This window comes from Nanorana parkeri, unplaced genomic scaffold (assembly GCF_000935625.1).
Source record: "Nanorana parkeri isolate BGI_ZX_2015 unplaced genomic scaffold, ASM93562v1 scaffold1092, whole genome shotgun sequence".
NCBI classification, from domain to species: Eukaryota; Metazoa; Chordata; class Amphibia; order Anura; family Dicroglossidae; genus Nanorana; species Nanorana parkeri.
The window spans coordinates 526,843-542,541 of record NW_017307360.1 but is presented as its reverse complement, the minus strand read 5'-3'; the positions used below and the strand labels follow the sequence as shown (position 1 = coordinate 542,541).

General features: G+C 46.3%; 2 protein-coding genes across 2 annotated transcripts in view; one reads left to right on the top strand and one right to left on the bottom strand.

Moving 5' to 3' along the window:
* FAM134C (family with sequence similarity 134 member C) overlaps positions 1-8,557 on the bottom strand; it is a 40,483-nt gene extending 31,926 nt beyond the window's left edge. Inside the window, exon 1 of the mRNA XM_018567786.1 lies at positions 8,232-8,557. Coding sequence (XP_018423288.1) covers positions 8,232-8,467 — 236 coding nt within the window. The 5' untranslated portion in view covers positions 8,468-8,557. The remainder of the gene's footprint in view (positions 1-8,231) is intronic.
* Positions 8,558-8,904: 347 nt separating this feature from the next.
* Positions 8,905-15,699, top strand: part of TUBG1 (tubulin gamma 1) — a 35,639-nt gene continuing 28,844 nt past the window's right edge. Inside the window, exon 1 of the mRNA XM_018567785.1 lies at positions 8,905-9,093. Coding sequence (XP_018423287.1) covers positions 9,045-9,093 — 49 coding nt within the window. The 5' untranslated portion in view covers positions 8,905-9,044. The remainder of the gene's footprint in view (positions 9,094-15,699) is intronic.

Sequence of the window (15,699 nt, the reverse complement as noted above, 5' to 3'; positions counted from 1 at the left end):
GTACCTGAATTAAAGTAAATATCAGTGCACATTAAACCAGTATACAGCAGGATTCAGGATGGCATGCCAGAATTGTAACACTTGCAGGTTGAATCTTGGATCAATCTGTAGGAGGTCCAAATCAGGGATGGCTAACTCCAGTTGTGCTTTAACTACAAATCCCATCATGCCCCTGCCTCTGGGAGTCATGCCTGTAACTCTTAGTCTTGCAATGCCTGATGGGACTAGTAGTTCCACAACAGCGGGAGGGCCGGAGTTTCCTACCTTGGTCTAAACAGATCACATACATCTAGTTCAACATTGTATCTGGAGATTTGCCTGGAGTGCCGCTTTAAGTAAGAGAGTCTTTGTTATTGGCCATTCTGGGAAGGGGGAAGATGGCGATTGAGGTATGGCAGTTGAAAGGCACCTGTCCTTGGCACTCCAGCTAAAATACAAGGCTCTGACAGTAAATAAAGGGGAAACATAAACCATTCAACAGTAACTCTGGACAGTTCCAACATAGATTGTATATTCAAATTCTGCATGGACCCAAATGTGAGTGAAACATCTTATCTATTTATATAGGAAACAAGGTCCTGAAATCATAAAGGACAAACACTGAACACGTGTACATGTAAGGACAACGGCACCAAAGAACAGTGGATTCAGCTTGAACATCCTAAACAGCAGATGCATGAAATGCTACATCAGCACGATTTATGATAAACGTCCAGCGTGAAATATGAAGACGGGATCCCTGGGGCTGCTCTCGGGATCCAAAGTCAGCAGAGTAAGCATCCTTGGGGAGCGGCAGCTTCCTATGTGCATACATTTACCACATGATCCGCTGTCAATAGTACAAATCTCAAAGTACTGAAGAGAGTGAAAATCATCAACATGCAGCCAACTAAATAAAGGATCTCATTCTGCCAGCACCACGCCAAGCAGTCCACTTTAGTGAGCAAACAGAAAAACAAGGGCAGGCATTCGGATGACACATAACATTTATACTGAATGGACACATTCCACAGTGCTGTACACAGAACTAAGTTCCCTGTATCAGAAAACGCTTACAATCTAATATCCTACCACAGACATGTGCCAATCGCACCTTGCAAACGTCTTAACACCACCAGTAAAGACCTTATTATCACATGATTATAAAATCCAATTATATCAAATGATGTTTATGAATAATGAATTCATAGTCTGAGCTCCCAGTCCAAGGAGCAGCTACAATAAAGTTAATACATGTGACTGATGTGATCCTTGTAAATATCAGACCGCCATCAGCAAAGTGAGACAAAGTAATGGGCTCCAGACCCCTAAAGATGACCATACACACATTCGGAGTCTTTTCGGGTCTCCGGGTGAATTGGAGGAAGTCCCTGTTGTTCCCGCTAGGTGGCTCTCCCCTGAGACTGGATCCGGGCTTGCCACTTACGCAGGTCTCTGAGTTCCGATACCTGGGTGTGGTGGTGACCTCGGATCTGGCCTGCTTCCTCGAAAACAATCTATACCCCATACTTAGACAACTGAGGGTGAAATGTTTAACCTGGAAGACACTCCCCTTGACACCGGTGGGCCGAATTAACCTGATAAAAATGGTTTTCCTCCCCAAATTCCTCTACTGCTTTCGAAACACCCCTGTCCAAATTCCTAACTCCTTTTTCCAGACTATGGAGGGCGTCATTGGCAGTTTTGTCTGGGCAGGAAAGACTCCCCGGGTATCCAGGAAGGCCCTGCGACTCCCTCTGTCTGAGGGGGGACTGGCACTTCCCTGTTTCAAATCATACTATTGGGCATCTGTCCTGGTAAATGCCCACTGGTGGTTTGAGGGGGATAGGGACAACCCGGCTGTGACCCTGGAGGCGGCATTGATGGGTTCCTACGCTGGTCTGAGCAACCTAGTGTATAGGGGTCCAAGGGCAGTCGGGACGGTCACGGGACCCATGCGCACAGTCTTGGGAGTGTGGGACAGGGTGAGGGGGCGACGGATGCCGGACGGTACTGTCTCCCCGGAAACACCACTTTGGGGCAACCCGAGGCTGTCTCATTTGCTCTCTGTCCCGGAGCCCCAGCTCTGGGCCAGGCGGGGGATAACAATGATCAAACACATCATGCCTGGGGGGGTGTTGCTGGGATTCGAGGCTCTCCGAGCCAAGTATTCCCTGCCTTTGACTATGAGGTTCCTGTATCTACAGCTACAACACGCACATAGAGCCCAGTTCCCTGGTCCGATAGGGGTTGACTCGGAACGGATTGAGCGATTCCTTAGGTCAAAGGGGATACAAAAGCCTCTGTCCTCCTTATACCTTCGGTTGACATGTGAGGGGGGTACCCAGCTGAAACCTCTCTATGAGAAATGGAAGGCAGATATACCTGCCTTGACAGAGGATCTTTGGGAGGACTGTGTCCAGACTTACATTCCCACAGTGATCTCCCCCAGAGAACGATTTATCCAGCTCAAATTTCTACATAGGGCCTACTACACCCCGACTAGACTGGCTAAAATCTATCCCACTGCTGATGCAAGGTGTACTCGGTGTGGAGGGCACCTTTCTACATATCGTGTGGTCGTGTGGTGAGCTCCGGTCTTACTGGGAGTCAGTGGTTTCTACGATAAGCGCGGTGTCCGGACATCAGCTGGACATGGACCCGTTGATATTCCTGCTGGGACGTGGAGAGACGTTGCGGGCTCCTAAGGCAACAAAGCTTCTTATATTCCATGTGGCTTTCTATGCCCGCAGGGAAATTATTCTTGAGGTGGAAGTTGCCCTCCCCTCCTACGGTGGGACAATGGTTGGGCACGATTGATCGGATGCTCCCGATATACAGACTAACATATATGGGCCGGAACTGTGCTTGCAAATTTGATCGGATCTGGGGGGAGTGGGTGGCGGCTAGGGGTCTCACCCTGGAGGGCCCGGGTGGGGAGACCTTGCTCCCGCCTGCATCACCTGAGAGGTAGTCCGGAGGAAGTGGGCTGAGGTCTCGAGAGTTGGGGGGAAATGAGTGACGTGGTTGACCGGAGAGGAGTTCCTGAGAACACCCTCCCCCCCCTATCTCCGCAAATATGCCTGATCCTATGTCTGACCTTCGGTCTTCTTGCTTTGGGTTTCTCAGCCCCCCCCGCTCCCTTCTCTCCTCAGCTACTCCTGCCCTTCTGATGCTGGCCTGGTATTCCTCTCCGTCCCCCTCTTCTCCCCCCCTTTCTTTGCTGGACTGCTCCTTCCCTCTGCTCCTCTCCCCCCTCATTTTACTCCTCTCCTGGACCATATGGGGGCCTGCCCTCAGTGGTCTGGCTGACCCTGGGTTTTGTTTTTTCTCCTGGACCCTATGGGGGCCTGCCCTCAGTGGTCTGGCTGACCCTGGGTTTTGTTTTGGTAGTGTCCCGGAAACAGAGTGTAATGATCCACAAGTCGATTTATTTTGATGTATTTGTCTACTTGTATTTGTATCTTTAGTTTTTGAGTTATTATTATTGTATTGTCTTGTACTGACTGCTGAAATGTGGAGTTTGGAATGTTGCTCTGTAATTGTCATTGTCTTACTGTGATTGTTTTATGTATGAAAATTCAATAAAAACTTTACCTGTTAAAAAAAAAAAGATGACCATACACTGGGAGAATTTGGTTTGAAGGTTCATCAGAACATTCGATCACGCCATCGCTGAGTCAGCTAATTTAGTTTGAAACCCCTTACACCCCTTTTTGTGCCTAGCACATGTGCAAACAAAAACTTCAGTCACTGGTAGAACTTTGTTCATTCAGATAAGATTTTCCTCATTGCTACAGTCAAAAATGAACGTTGATTAGAGCCAACTAAGAAAATCGAAGGGCATTCTGGCCAGCTTTACCCAATCCCAAAAATACAACTAATAAAGACAACCCTAATTATTGTTAAACTTTAACCACTTAAAGACCATCATAAACAGGACCTTCCTATCTACAAAAACTCTGATTATTGATATTGGACTTGAGTAAAAAATCTTGATGTGACCCCGGTGTCCTAGTTTCTGCTACTTGGTGGATTTACACAGTACCACCATTTTGTGTGCACCCACTTTCATGCTCATCGACAAGGAGTCAACACCATGAGGGTTGTTTATATTTGCTGCTAAAGCTGAACTCCAGGAATTATGTTTATTAAAAGGAGAACTATGAGATGAGTGATTTCTACTCACCTCATAGTTCTAGCCGACCTGTGACAATGAGACTGTCACAGGTCGGCTCAGTAGATCGGGAGGTGAGGGAACACATACCGGGTTCACTCACCTCTCGATCCTGTCACGGCTCTCTGCCGTGACAGGGGAGGGGCTGGATTCCCCTTTCCCCGCTCCGATCTGCCAGCGCTGACTGGCGGAACGGACGGGGGAGGGTACAGCTGGCTCTGCCTCTAGATAGGCAGAGCCAGCTGTCACTCACGTAGCTGGGCGGATCCCGTCGTCTAAGTCGGGATCCGCTCCGGCGTCTCAGTATACCGCGAGCTGTAGCTCGCGGTATACTGAGCTTAAGGTAACGGGAGGACGCTAGTTTGTGTCCTCCTGTTACCCTAAGGAGAACTATGGGGAAAAACACTGACCCCATAGTTCTCCTTTAACCACTTGTTGACCCAGTGCTTACACCCCCTTCCTGTCCAGAGTAGACCATTTTTCAGTATTCAGCGCTGCGCTACTTTACCTGACATTTATTCCGTCATGCAGCGCTGTACTGAAAAGAATCTGATACCATTTTTAGGGACACATAGAGCTTTCTTTTGGTTGTATTTCATCACCATTGCGGTTTTTATTTTTTACTATATTAAAAGGAAAAATTACTGAAATTTTTTTTACATTATGTTATAATACATTTATAATACATTTATTATTTTTTTGGTAAAATATAAAAGACGGGGTTACATCGAGTAAATAGACACCAAACATGTCAAACATTAAAATTGCGCAAAACCCGTGAAAAACTACCATACCCAAAATTGACCATAGGCAACGCTTTAAAAGCTTGTACTGCTCATCAGTTTAGTGTTATCAGTGATTGATGGCCCTAGAATTATTGCTCTCACTGCGGCGTTCACGGCGATATGTAACATGTGCGCCGTAATGGGCGCAATTCGCACGTATGCGCACCGGACACATGTTTGCAGGCATGTATATATGGGTGGGGACTTGGAGAGGAGGGTCTTTTAAGCAGATTAAGTGACGTGTTTCCTGTGTGTGGGGGAGGAGATTCCATCTCGTGATGCTGTCCTGGAAGACGTTATGGGAAAACTATTTTTTAATTCCTTTTCATGAGTGACTTTAATTTTGTTTCCACTTAACTTTATTGTTGTCACATAGGGGGCTAAGAAACCCCCCTATGTGAAAGGAAAGAGATGCGACAGGTCCTCTTTATGGAGACATCAGGAATTTTCAAGACCCCTAATGTCACCTAGGAACCCCAAAGAAGCTGATGAAGCACAGATCTGCTTCATCAGCTTCTCTCCAGCTTCTGAAGCTGGAGAGTGACACAAGAATGCAGAAGTAATGTAATATACATCACTTCCGCATTCTGACAACGGAGAGGGGATGGAGGGAGATTGTGTACCGATCTCCATCTGATCCCCTGTCACAGAGCCCCCATGCTAGTCCCGAGCTCTCACCGGGCACAGCGGAGCCCGGGACCAGTGGGAGGGGGGCCGCGCTCCAATCGGTACCCCATACAAGCAATCTGCCGGCTCTATAGCCGGCGGATAGCTTGTATGTAAACAGGCATCGCTGCCTGTTTTAAAAATGTGGTCGTTTCCTGCGTGCGAGTGGGCTAAAAGGACGTCTTTTGACGGCCCATTACATCCAGGAAGCTCCCGGCTGGTCGTTTTGTTACAACGCCCGGTTGGGAGGCGGTTAAACTTACATCGGGCCAGCTTGAATACATAATTATTTATGTGTCACATACAGAAATTCACATACTGAAATTCATCCGTTCAGTGAAGTCTGCTCTGTTCCTGGTGCTGCTAGAGCCACCTGCCATCTGTACACTGAACACAGGGAGTAGCTCGCTTCGATACCTCCGCCATTCAGCAAACATTTTGAATACAAGGCATTCTCTGATTTGACTTGGTGGTGATCGTGACATCATCTACCCCTCCTCTCCACCATCCAATCAGAGAACCCCTTGCATACAAATGTTTTCTGGAAGGTGAATTGCTGAATGAGGGACTCCCTGTGTTCAGTATACAGAGGGTAAGTCACTGTAGCAGAGCCTGGAACAGGACAGCATTGACCGTATGTAGCTTGGACTACTACAGTGAATTTCTGCAACACGACACGCAGATAATGACATGCAACAAAGCTGGCCCAAGGCAAGTTTTATATCTCCTCCAGTGTTTGCTCACATCCTGCACCAAAGACCTTTCTCTTGCTGGCCACGCCTGAGCAACAGAGCCCTATAGATTTCTATGGGACTTGCCTACCACCATCTCCCAGCCATTGAAGTCTGTCACTTCCTAACCTATAGACTGCAAACCATAGCAAAGTCTGGGTACCTGTACCATGGTCTGTGTGAAATGTGTCATCACTATTACATACAAACCAACTAAAGAATTTGCTTTAGGGGCCTGATCCTTCCAATCATACTGAATATACATGTGTTGCTTTACTGCTATCAATTACAAGGAAAACACCTAGTTAGGTTGTGACAACTGTCAGCCATGTTACTAGAAAACCAGATGGAGACACAAATGGACGGGTATTTGCCAGCAAAGACAAGGAAAACACCTTGCTGGGTTGTGAGCATTGTCAGCCATGTTACTAAAAAAACAGATTGAGACACAAATGGATGAGAGAAGCTAATTAAAAACCAAAGCAATCTCTTGTGTGAAGCTACTCAATATTTGTTTAATATGGATTCCCAGGTGACGGTAGCTGGCATTCATAGATCTCTGAGAACGTCATCAGTTAGACCTCCCTGGCATTGTTACAGGAGCTTTTACCATCTACCGTAGAGTCTCACTCCTCCTGCTGATCTCCCCATGAAGAGGACCTGTCACATCCTCTTTGTAATCACATAGGGGGATTTTTAGCCCCCCTTAAGAAAGATTACAAATATTAAACGTGTTCACTCTGGAAATTAGGTGATTAAGGGGGGACATGATTGTACAAATTGTTTAATGGTGATGGTAATATCAGTAATAAACGGTTTACTGTAAACTCCCTAAAGAAGACAAGAGGCACTACCTGAAATTAGAGGAGAAAAGGTTTAACCACAAAGGGTGGAGGGGCTTCTTCTTTTGGGATAAAGTAAAGTTGTGGAACTTTCTTCCACAAGCAGTGGTGTCAGCAGAGTATTGATTCATTCAGGAATGGTTTGGATGCACAGGTACTCTGACTGGTAAACACGGACACTCACAAAAGGTTGATCTCAATGGACCTATGTCTTTATTCAACCTCAAATACTATAAAACCATGTATATGATTTACTAGATATTGTTCTGTCCCACCATTATTGCTATTCTTCTTTTGAATACTCTCTGCGTACTACTTTTCCTGGGACCTCGTCCTTGTAATGAGTCATTCCCACTTATAGGACTCGATGTCCATTAAGTTGACTGTTTGCTGATTGCCATCATTTTTGATCCTTCGATTAGGATAAGGAATTTTCCCTCTAAGTCAGTCCATCTTGTGGGCTCCTGCTCTTATGTTACATCGTGGTTCACGTCAATTTTACTGTCGATGTATCTCCCAGTACTCATCACACCGCCACTGGATGACCAACACTGAGATATGGAGCCAACCCTGACATAACATGTTTATGGAGGAATTGATATTGTTGTATATGGGACAGCTGACCAGTGTTATGTGGGGTACCATACATGGTTCAACACCCAAAATGTAACTAGTTTGTGATAACTAGTTGTGGTGAGTTGGTACCGCAAAAGTCCACATTGTTTCTGTAAATTCTATACAATTATTACATATATGGATGTAGTATATAGAATATATCTCACATGTTATGTGTACGTAGTACATGGAATATATTTCACACAGTATATATGTATGTTGTATATGGAATATCTCTCACATAGTACTCCATGCATAGAGTTGACAGAGTTCGTTTGTGTTCTCTCTCGTGTTCTCTCTATCTATCTATCTATCTGTGCTCTCTCTCGTGTCCTCTCTATCTATCTATAGATAGATATCGTTCTATATCTCACACGGTGTATATATACGGAGCACACAGGGTTCTATATCTCACACACAGGGATGTAGGGCTCACCAGAAGGCAGCGTTGAGGCTGAGGTGGAGCAGGGCGCTGTGCCGGGGTCTCTCCCACACCAGGACGGCCTGTAGGTAGGTGATGATCGGCTCGTAGTTCCCCAGGCTCCTCAGGAAGGATTCCTCCACAGCTCGGACCTGTTCATCTCTTTCCCGGGCGACCGAGCCTCGTCCTCCCCCGCTCCTCGCCCTCCTCAGCCCCGAGATCTCATCCTCCTCCTCCGCTCTCTGCGCCATCTTGAATTCACCTCCCGAACTCACCAGGTTGTCAACATTGACGTCACTCCTGGGCTCTGACGTCAGAAAATAAGAACTTTACACTTGTTATTCAATCCATACAATTCGATCATCAAGACGATAACAAGCCTGAGTCATGTGAGAAAAATGAAACCCAACCTACCGGTAGCACAGCAGCTCAGTAGAGACCGACCCTCCGTGTCCCCCCTACCCGCCACTGTCGTAAGGCTGTCTAAGGCGCCTGCGCAGACCTGTCATCCACTAAATAACATGGCGGCCCCCGTGTTCAGTACAGAATACTTTTTTCCCCGTGTATTTTTCCGTACAGCTTGCTGTCAACGTCTCCCTCACTCTACCCAATCAGCACAAAGGTCGTACCCTCATGTTTCGGTTCTCGTAGCAGGAAGCAACATTCCGTACAATGACGTCACCAGCGTGGCTGTCAATTCAAAGATGACTGGTCGTACTGTGCAGTTCCTGTGGCTTTGTTGTTCCGTACAGTGACGTCAAGCCGCAGTTAGAGGAGCAGAGCGCGGGCGGCGGAGCGGGAGAGCAGACAGCGGTATTATAGTGAAGCATGCCTCGGGAGATCATCACCTTGCAGCTCGGCCAGTGCGGGAACCAGAGTCAGTATCACATTGCATTATTGCTACTATATTATATATAGATGCATTGTAATGGGTTCCTTTCGTGCCAGGGTGCTTTCCATTGGTAGTGTACATTGTTCGGGCGCCTATTCCTGTATTTGATGATTTACTTTAGGGAAATGAGCATTATGTACAGCTAATAGGGGAATCAGAGGGAGGAAAGTTTGGCAGATGTATTAATCGCATGTCATTGATGATGCATCTTAAGTGGAGCCATTCCCATTCATTTTTAAATGATCATTCCCCACTGCTCTATACATCCCATATGCCATGAATAGTAACCTTACCTGTGCATGTGCACTGGAGGGATAGAGGGGGGTCAGATCACATTCCACCTACTTCACATTGTTGTCTCCATAAACTGTTTAGCCCTTCTCTAACGGACAGTTATGTGAAATATTGGGGGTATGTACTAGAACTGAACCAGACAGAATCTGGAGATGCTGTGCAAAATAACCAATCAGCTTCTCTCTTCAGTTTTTTCAGTTAACTTTCAAAATGAAAGCTAGAAGCTGATTGGCTGCCGTGGTCAGCTGCTCTAAATTCTGTCTACTCCAGCCCTAGTAAATTTCCCATATTGTGTTCTGATGGCTATATGTGGGTAATCTCTCTATTGATCGTATTCAGTATATTTGTGCTTTTTTTTTTCCCCTACTGTTTCATGGAGCCAAGCAGACCAGTATTGACACTGACACAAGTTTGGATGAAGTCTAACACTGTCGGAGTGTTTAAAGGAGAATTATGAGGCGAGTGATTTTCACTCAGCCTCATCTGAGCCGACCTGTGACAATGAAACTTTCACAGGTCGGCTCAGTAGATCGGGAAGTGAGCGAACACATACCGGCGCTCGCTCACTTCTCGATCTGTCCCTGCTTAGAGCCGCGACTGTCCCTCCCTTCGGCTCCCTGCAGGGATTCCCGCCTCCCCTGTCCGATCCTCCAGCGCTGACTGCGAAACGGATGGGGTGCGGGGGCAGGCACAGCTGGCTCTGCCTCTAGATAGGCAGAGCTAGCTGTCAATCCCGCAGCTGGGTGGATCCAGACAGTATTGTGGGGATCCGTCCCGGCTGCGGCGTCTATACCGCGAGCTGTAGCTAGTTTGTGTTCTCCCGTGACCCTTAGGAGAACTATGGGGAAAACCCTGACCCCATAGTTCTCCTTTAATCAGTTACCACCACATTTAGATTTAAAGCCCAAGAGAACTTTAAGTTTAAATCGGCTAAATGCATCCCACATGTCTGTCTGCCTCCTGCCAGCATGCTGCAGATAAGGACACTCCTCTCTGTGTGGAAGCAGTGGTCTCTCTGCTGAGGTCTGACCAATAGCTTCGCAATCAGCATAGCTTATGCTCACTGCTGACTGGAAAGCTCTAGCTTTGATTCATTTGGGGGATGTGTGTTAGACTTCTGCAGAGAGACCATTGCTTCCTCACAAAGAGAAGGTTCTTTCTCCTCGGCATGCTGGCAGGGGATGCACATGATGATGCTTTTGATGCACATAAAATGTATTTGGCTGATTTTAGGGTTCATTTACACCACCCAGATCAGGGTATTTCTGCAGGGGGTATGGCCAGATGATTACGTTGAGCTGAGGCTGTGTAGCCTGTACAAATCAATGACGTGAGGCATGTTCAGGTGCTCAGGCGCTGCGAGTGCTGAGTTAACAAAATGCAGCTCAACGCTGTGCAACGAATCGGTGCTCGGCACTGCTAACCTCGTACTGGCAGCGGAAGTGAATGTGCATGCAGAGTACAAAGTGTGAAGGAGAAGGTAGGGACAGAGCGCCAGCGGCCATTTTAACTGTGGGCACACCTGACAGCACTGGAGAAAGGTTCCTGAACCCCTATGGAGGAAAGCAGTTCATTGTGGGAACCTACAATTTAATTTTTTGGTGGATGAGCACACCAAATATTAGTTGAAAAATGGTATTTATTAGTCAAAATTATTATCCTGCGCCATTTTGCTTGGCACTGTGAAGCCGAAGCGTTCAGTGAAGCTGCTGCAGCGAACTGAAGTGCTGCAGAACAGCTACTTAGCGCTTGGCTAAGGAACTGAACGTGCCTCTGGTGACAGGCTTTGCAGCTGTCTGCGTGTATTTGGACATGGAACCTATGGATTTCTGAGCCAGGAAACGTAGGTGTCCTTGGTTAGATGCATCCACTGTGCACATTAAAGTATTAGACAGGATGACAGCGGTTGCATGTGAAGAGGACACCTGGGTTTCCTGCCACAGGAATCTGTAGGTTCTTGCCGCAGGAATCCCGGAACGCCCCATGTGAATTTTGCCTCAGAGGTGAGAGACCTTCCTGGCTGGAAAGTTTGGTGAGAGTGGAATCTTCAAACCAGAAAGCTGGAATCCAAAATATATTGAATCAGTTACCGCAGTCCAGATAAAACCATTAATAGGTTGGACTTGATGGACTAATGTCTTTATTCAACCTCAAATACTATGTAACTATGTAACATGTGTAGCCAACAGATTTCAGTGGCCCGCTATGTTTCGGACTTGTTTTTTGTTGTGGCTCTTCTACTTTCCCTCTTCCGGTTCTACCTCAAAGTGGCCGTAGTGACTGAACCATCATCTAAGTTGGCTCTGGACTGCTGTAATTGAATCAATATATTTTGGATTCCAGCTTTCTGGTTTGATGCTTCCACCACTTTTTCCAGCCAGGAAGGCCCCAACTGGTCTCTCACCTCTGAGGTCCCATTCCCACAGGGAGTTCCAGGATTCCTGCAGCAAGAACCTACAGATTCCCTGGGCAAGAATCCCAGGTGTCCCTGTTCAGATGCAACCACTGTCATCCTGTCTATTACTTTAATGTGTGCAGTGGATGCATGGAACCAGGGACACCTACGATTTCTGCCTCACGAATCTATAAGTTCCATGTGGCAGGAATCCCAGGTGTCCCTGTACATTCTTGTCACAATGATCCCAGAATGCCTCACCTCTTGTTCTGGTGATCGCTCTAAAATTGGAGATTTCCCATCAGTGTTTGTCTCGGTAGCAGGAGTCGCCAGGAGGAATAGAGAGGGTTGAAAATTCTTTTATCACACAATTTTTATCAGAGTTGTGTTTTCAGTAAAAAAAATACACTCCAAATTTAATTTTAGTGCGCAGAAACACAACACTCACTTTTTGGTAACCTCCAGGACCATGAGCTGATTGGTTACCATAGACTGATCCAGATTTTGTCTGCTCCAGTTTTAATAAATTGCCCTCATGGTATTTTTCTTAAAGAATACAAGCCATTCTGTGATTAGAAGAGGAGGTAAGGGGCAGGAATGTGACATCATGTCTTATCCTCCAATCACAGAATGCCTTGTATTTTCTGAAAAAATACTGAAAAACGCTCCATAAGTGAAATCCCATAATTTCCTATGTGCATGGTTCCCACCCGGGCGTATTTTAGCGCGTCGAAACGAGCTCAAAAACGCCCTACGCCCAAACAAGTACAGGAGCTTCTTTTGGGGCGTATTTCCGCGCGTATCCACAGCCGGATAGCTCTCGTAAACGCGCGTTTCGTGGACCGCAAATCCCGGTAAAAAGGTGCGTCTTGCGTGCATATTACGAACGCCCAGGTGTGAACCCAGTCTTAGAGTGTTTAGCGTAGAAGCCAGCGTGCTGCAATGTACTTTTTTTATACTTTGCAACACTCTCTCCACATAACACACAGTGTGTTAATTATTATTTTTCCAAGTCATCTTCCAGGTCAGCATCAGAGAGATAGGATCCACCCACCTAAAACAGGAAACGCATTATCCACAATTGAAATAAAAGGGGCGGTGCCGCCCAACCACCTCAGGCTATTGTTTCCATAGGCCTCCCAGTGTATGCTCCCCCGTGAATCAGGGGCAGTGGACCTGGAGGGGTTGCATGCAGGGGCGTATCCATAGCAAGGCAAACAATGCATTTGCCTGCATTTGCCAGAAGGGCAGCAAAACAGTGAGGCAAGCCAGGCTGCACAATATTGGGCTGCCTAATCAAAGAAACTAGGTGGCCGTAAGTCCCTGCTGGAGAAAGAGGTGGGGGAGTGCGAGGTCCCACAACGCCATTTGGGCAGCGGAAGATGCAGGGCCCAGTGGCACCAGTCTGGTAGTGGAGGAGTCCGGGGCCAGGCAGTGCTGGTCCTGCAGTGGAGGAGGCCGGGTTCAGCAGTGGGCGGCTTGAGCTGGTGCCAGAGGTCATCAGGAGGCAGGCTGGGGAGCTGCAGGTAAGAGGATCATACTGTGCTGGTAAAGGGACCCTGCAGAGCCCAGCATAGATTCTGCACACCCTACCTGAGAGTCTGTGGTGGGCTGTGTGGGGTGTCAGGTGGGCTGTTGTGGGTTCTGCAACGTCTGTGTTTTGGGCTCTGTAGGGTCTCAGGGGGGCTGTGCAGGATCTGTGGTGGGCTCTGCAGGGTCTCAGCCTGCACAGCCCACCATGGACCCCGCGGAGCCCATCACAGATCCTGCACCGCTCACCTGAGACCCCAGCTTCCCGCTATGTTAATAGCACAACACGTCAAAAGCTGGATACAAAGGTTACACAAAAAGTCTTAAACAGGAAGGGGTGGGGAAAGTTTAGCCCATTTTCTTCAAAATTACCAATTTACTGCTTTAGTGAAAACATTATTGGTTCTTGAGTTAGCTCATGAATCTCCGTATTTGTGCGTACCTTATGTATTGGTATTACTATACTGTCTCTGATACTATACACTATACTATGTACAGAGAGTGAACTCTGGAAAAACAAAAAAATGTTTTTTTGTTTTTCCAGAGTTCACTCTCTGTACATAGTATAGTTATACGATCTACATGGTTTTTAAAAGGTGTCTCTGGTGCTACCTAGAAGTCGGCCACCTCTGGAGGAAATCCAAGAATATTTGGTCTGTTCATGGCCTAAGGAAGGCTGCAAAGCATCAGAACACAGATGCCTGGTGACTTATGCTATCTATTGCCCTATCGCCCTCCAGAGGAGTTTTTAGCACTCTCCAATAGGGCCTTAGTCATATTCGGAAGAGAAATCTGGGGTTATTTCACCAGAGCTTATCTGGTAGGGAGCCACTGGGTCCAGTGCAAATCTCTTGTGTTGTATCACAGAGTTGTCCTCTCCTGCTCAGTTCAGACTTTTGACAGAAAGGTTTCTCGCTTATTCTCTTCTGGGCTGCCCCGGAAGATGATTTAGGAAAATACAAGTTATGTACCTGGTAGAATCTTCAGGGCAGCCAGAATTCCCGCCCTGCTTGTTGAAGGTTGTATTTCAACATGTTTTTTGGGGGTTTTCTTTCCTCTTTTGTAACAATCTAGTGTGAACAATTAAAGGCATGTTTGGACTCACCTTTTGGTTAGGTGCCCTTTATTTCTGAACATTTAGTCGCCTCTGGTTACCCTATGAGGGAGGCTTATCGTGAGCTTACTTGTTGCATCTGGACAATTTGTGTGAGCTGCTGCTGTCTTTGATCTTGTTGGTGCTGTCTTTGATCTTGTTGGGGATATTCCAGCTCATTTCCTGTCCTTGTGAATTCAGAAGAAGAAATAAGGGCAGCAGTTGCTACTGGGGCAGGAAGACGCAGACAATAATGACAAGTCAGAGGTTCCCATTCCCCATTTAATAAAGACTTTTCTTGCAGTCAGTGGCCCCCATAGGACATTTCTCCAATCACTTCCTGTCCTGACAGGTTGTATTCCTACTCTATTCAATGTTCACACAAAAAAAAAACATTTTGGCTGAAATTTTACTTTAACCATCCTTTTGTAATATGTTAGAAAGTTTTATGCAATTCATTACATCTGGTAGAAAGTTTTTGGCATTTTCTGAGCCGTTTCATCAATGCTTTCTGAACTGAGAATGTTCTAAATAGTGCATACATCTCCAAAGGTTACAGCTCCACTGATGAGTTGGTGACATTAGTGATGGTGCTGTCTGTATGTGGCAGCCACTTCCAAAACATCACCGACTTCTTTCATTGTGGAAATGCTGTGGACGCGCACTATACGTATTAAATGATGAACTGCTGAGAGAAGCCAACTAGTGTGCAAGGATTAAAGTGTGTGCCAAGGCACAAAAATAACATTCTTGTATTGCAATGATGTACAAAACATATATGTCCCCATGTTTTATCCCTTTTTTAAAGTACAATAAAAACAAAAACCTATTGTGCCAGAAATAAAGAAGTATATTTCCTGTGCTGAGGAGCATAGGAAATACTTATTTCCTTTGCTTCCTTAGTGCCATGTAGTGGCTATAATGTGGCATTACATGAAACCTAAACAGAAAATGGAAGGAAATTTGATTTTATTTTTTGTATATTGGCACTGAATGAATGTTCACAAGATTTTGCAGTGCAAATGGCTCTATGAACTGTTTATAAATAGACCCCATTGTGTGCTCCTACTTCTAACTTACTAACTGACTACACAGTGCTGAATTCCAAAGCATGTAGTGTCAGCCCTGCCTGCTTTATTTCTGATGGATTATAAAGAACACAGACTTCCACTCATTTTCATAACCCCTCCTTGTGCATAGTCCGAGAGCTAGGGAAGTTATCAGCTTACAAGTTTTCTTACAAAATCAACAGGTTTTTTTTTTTTGGGGGGGGGGGGGT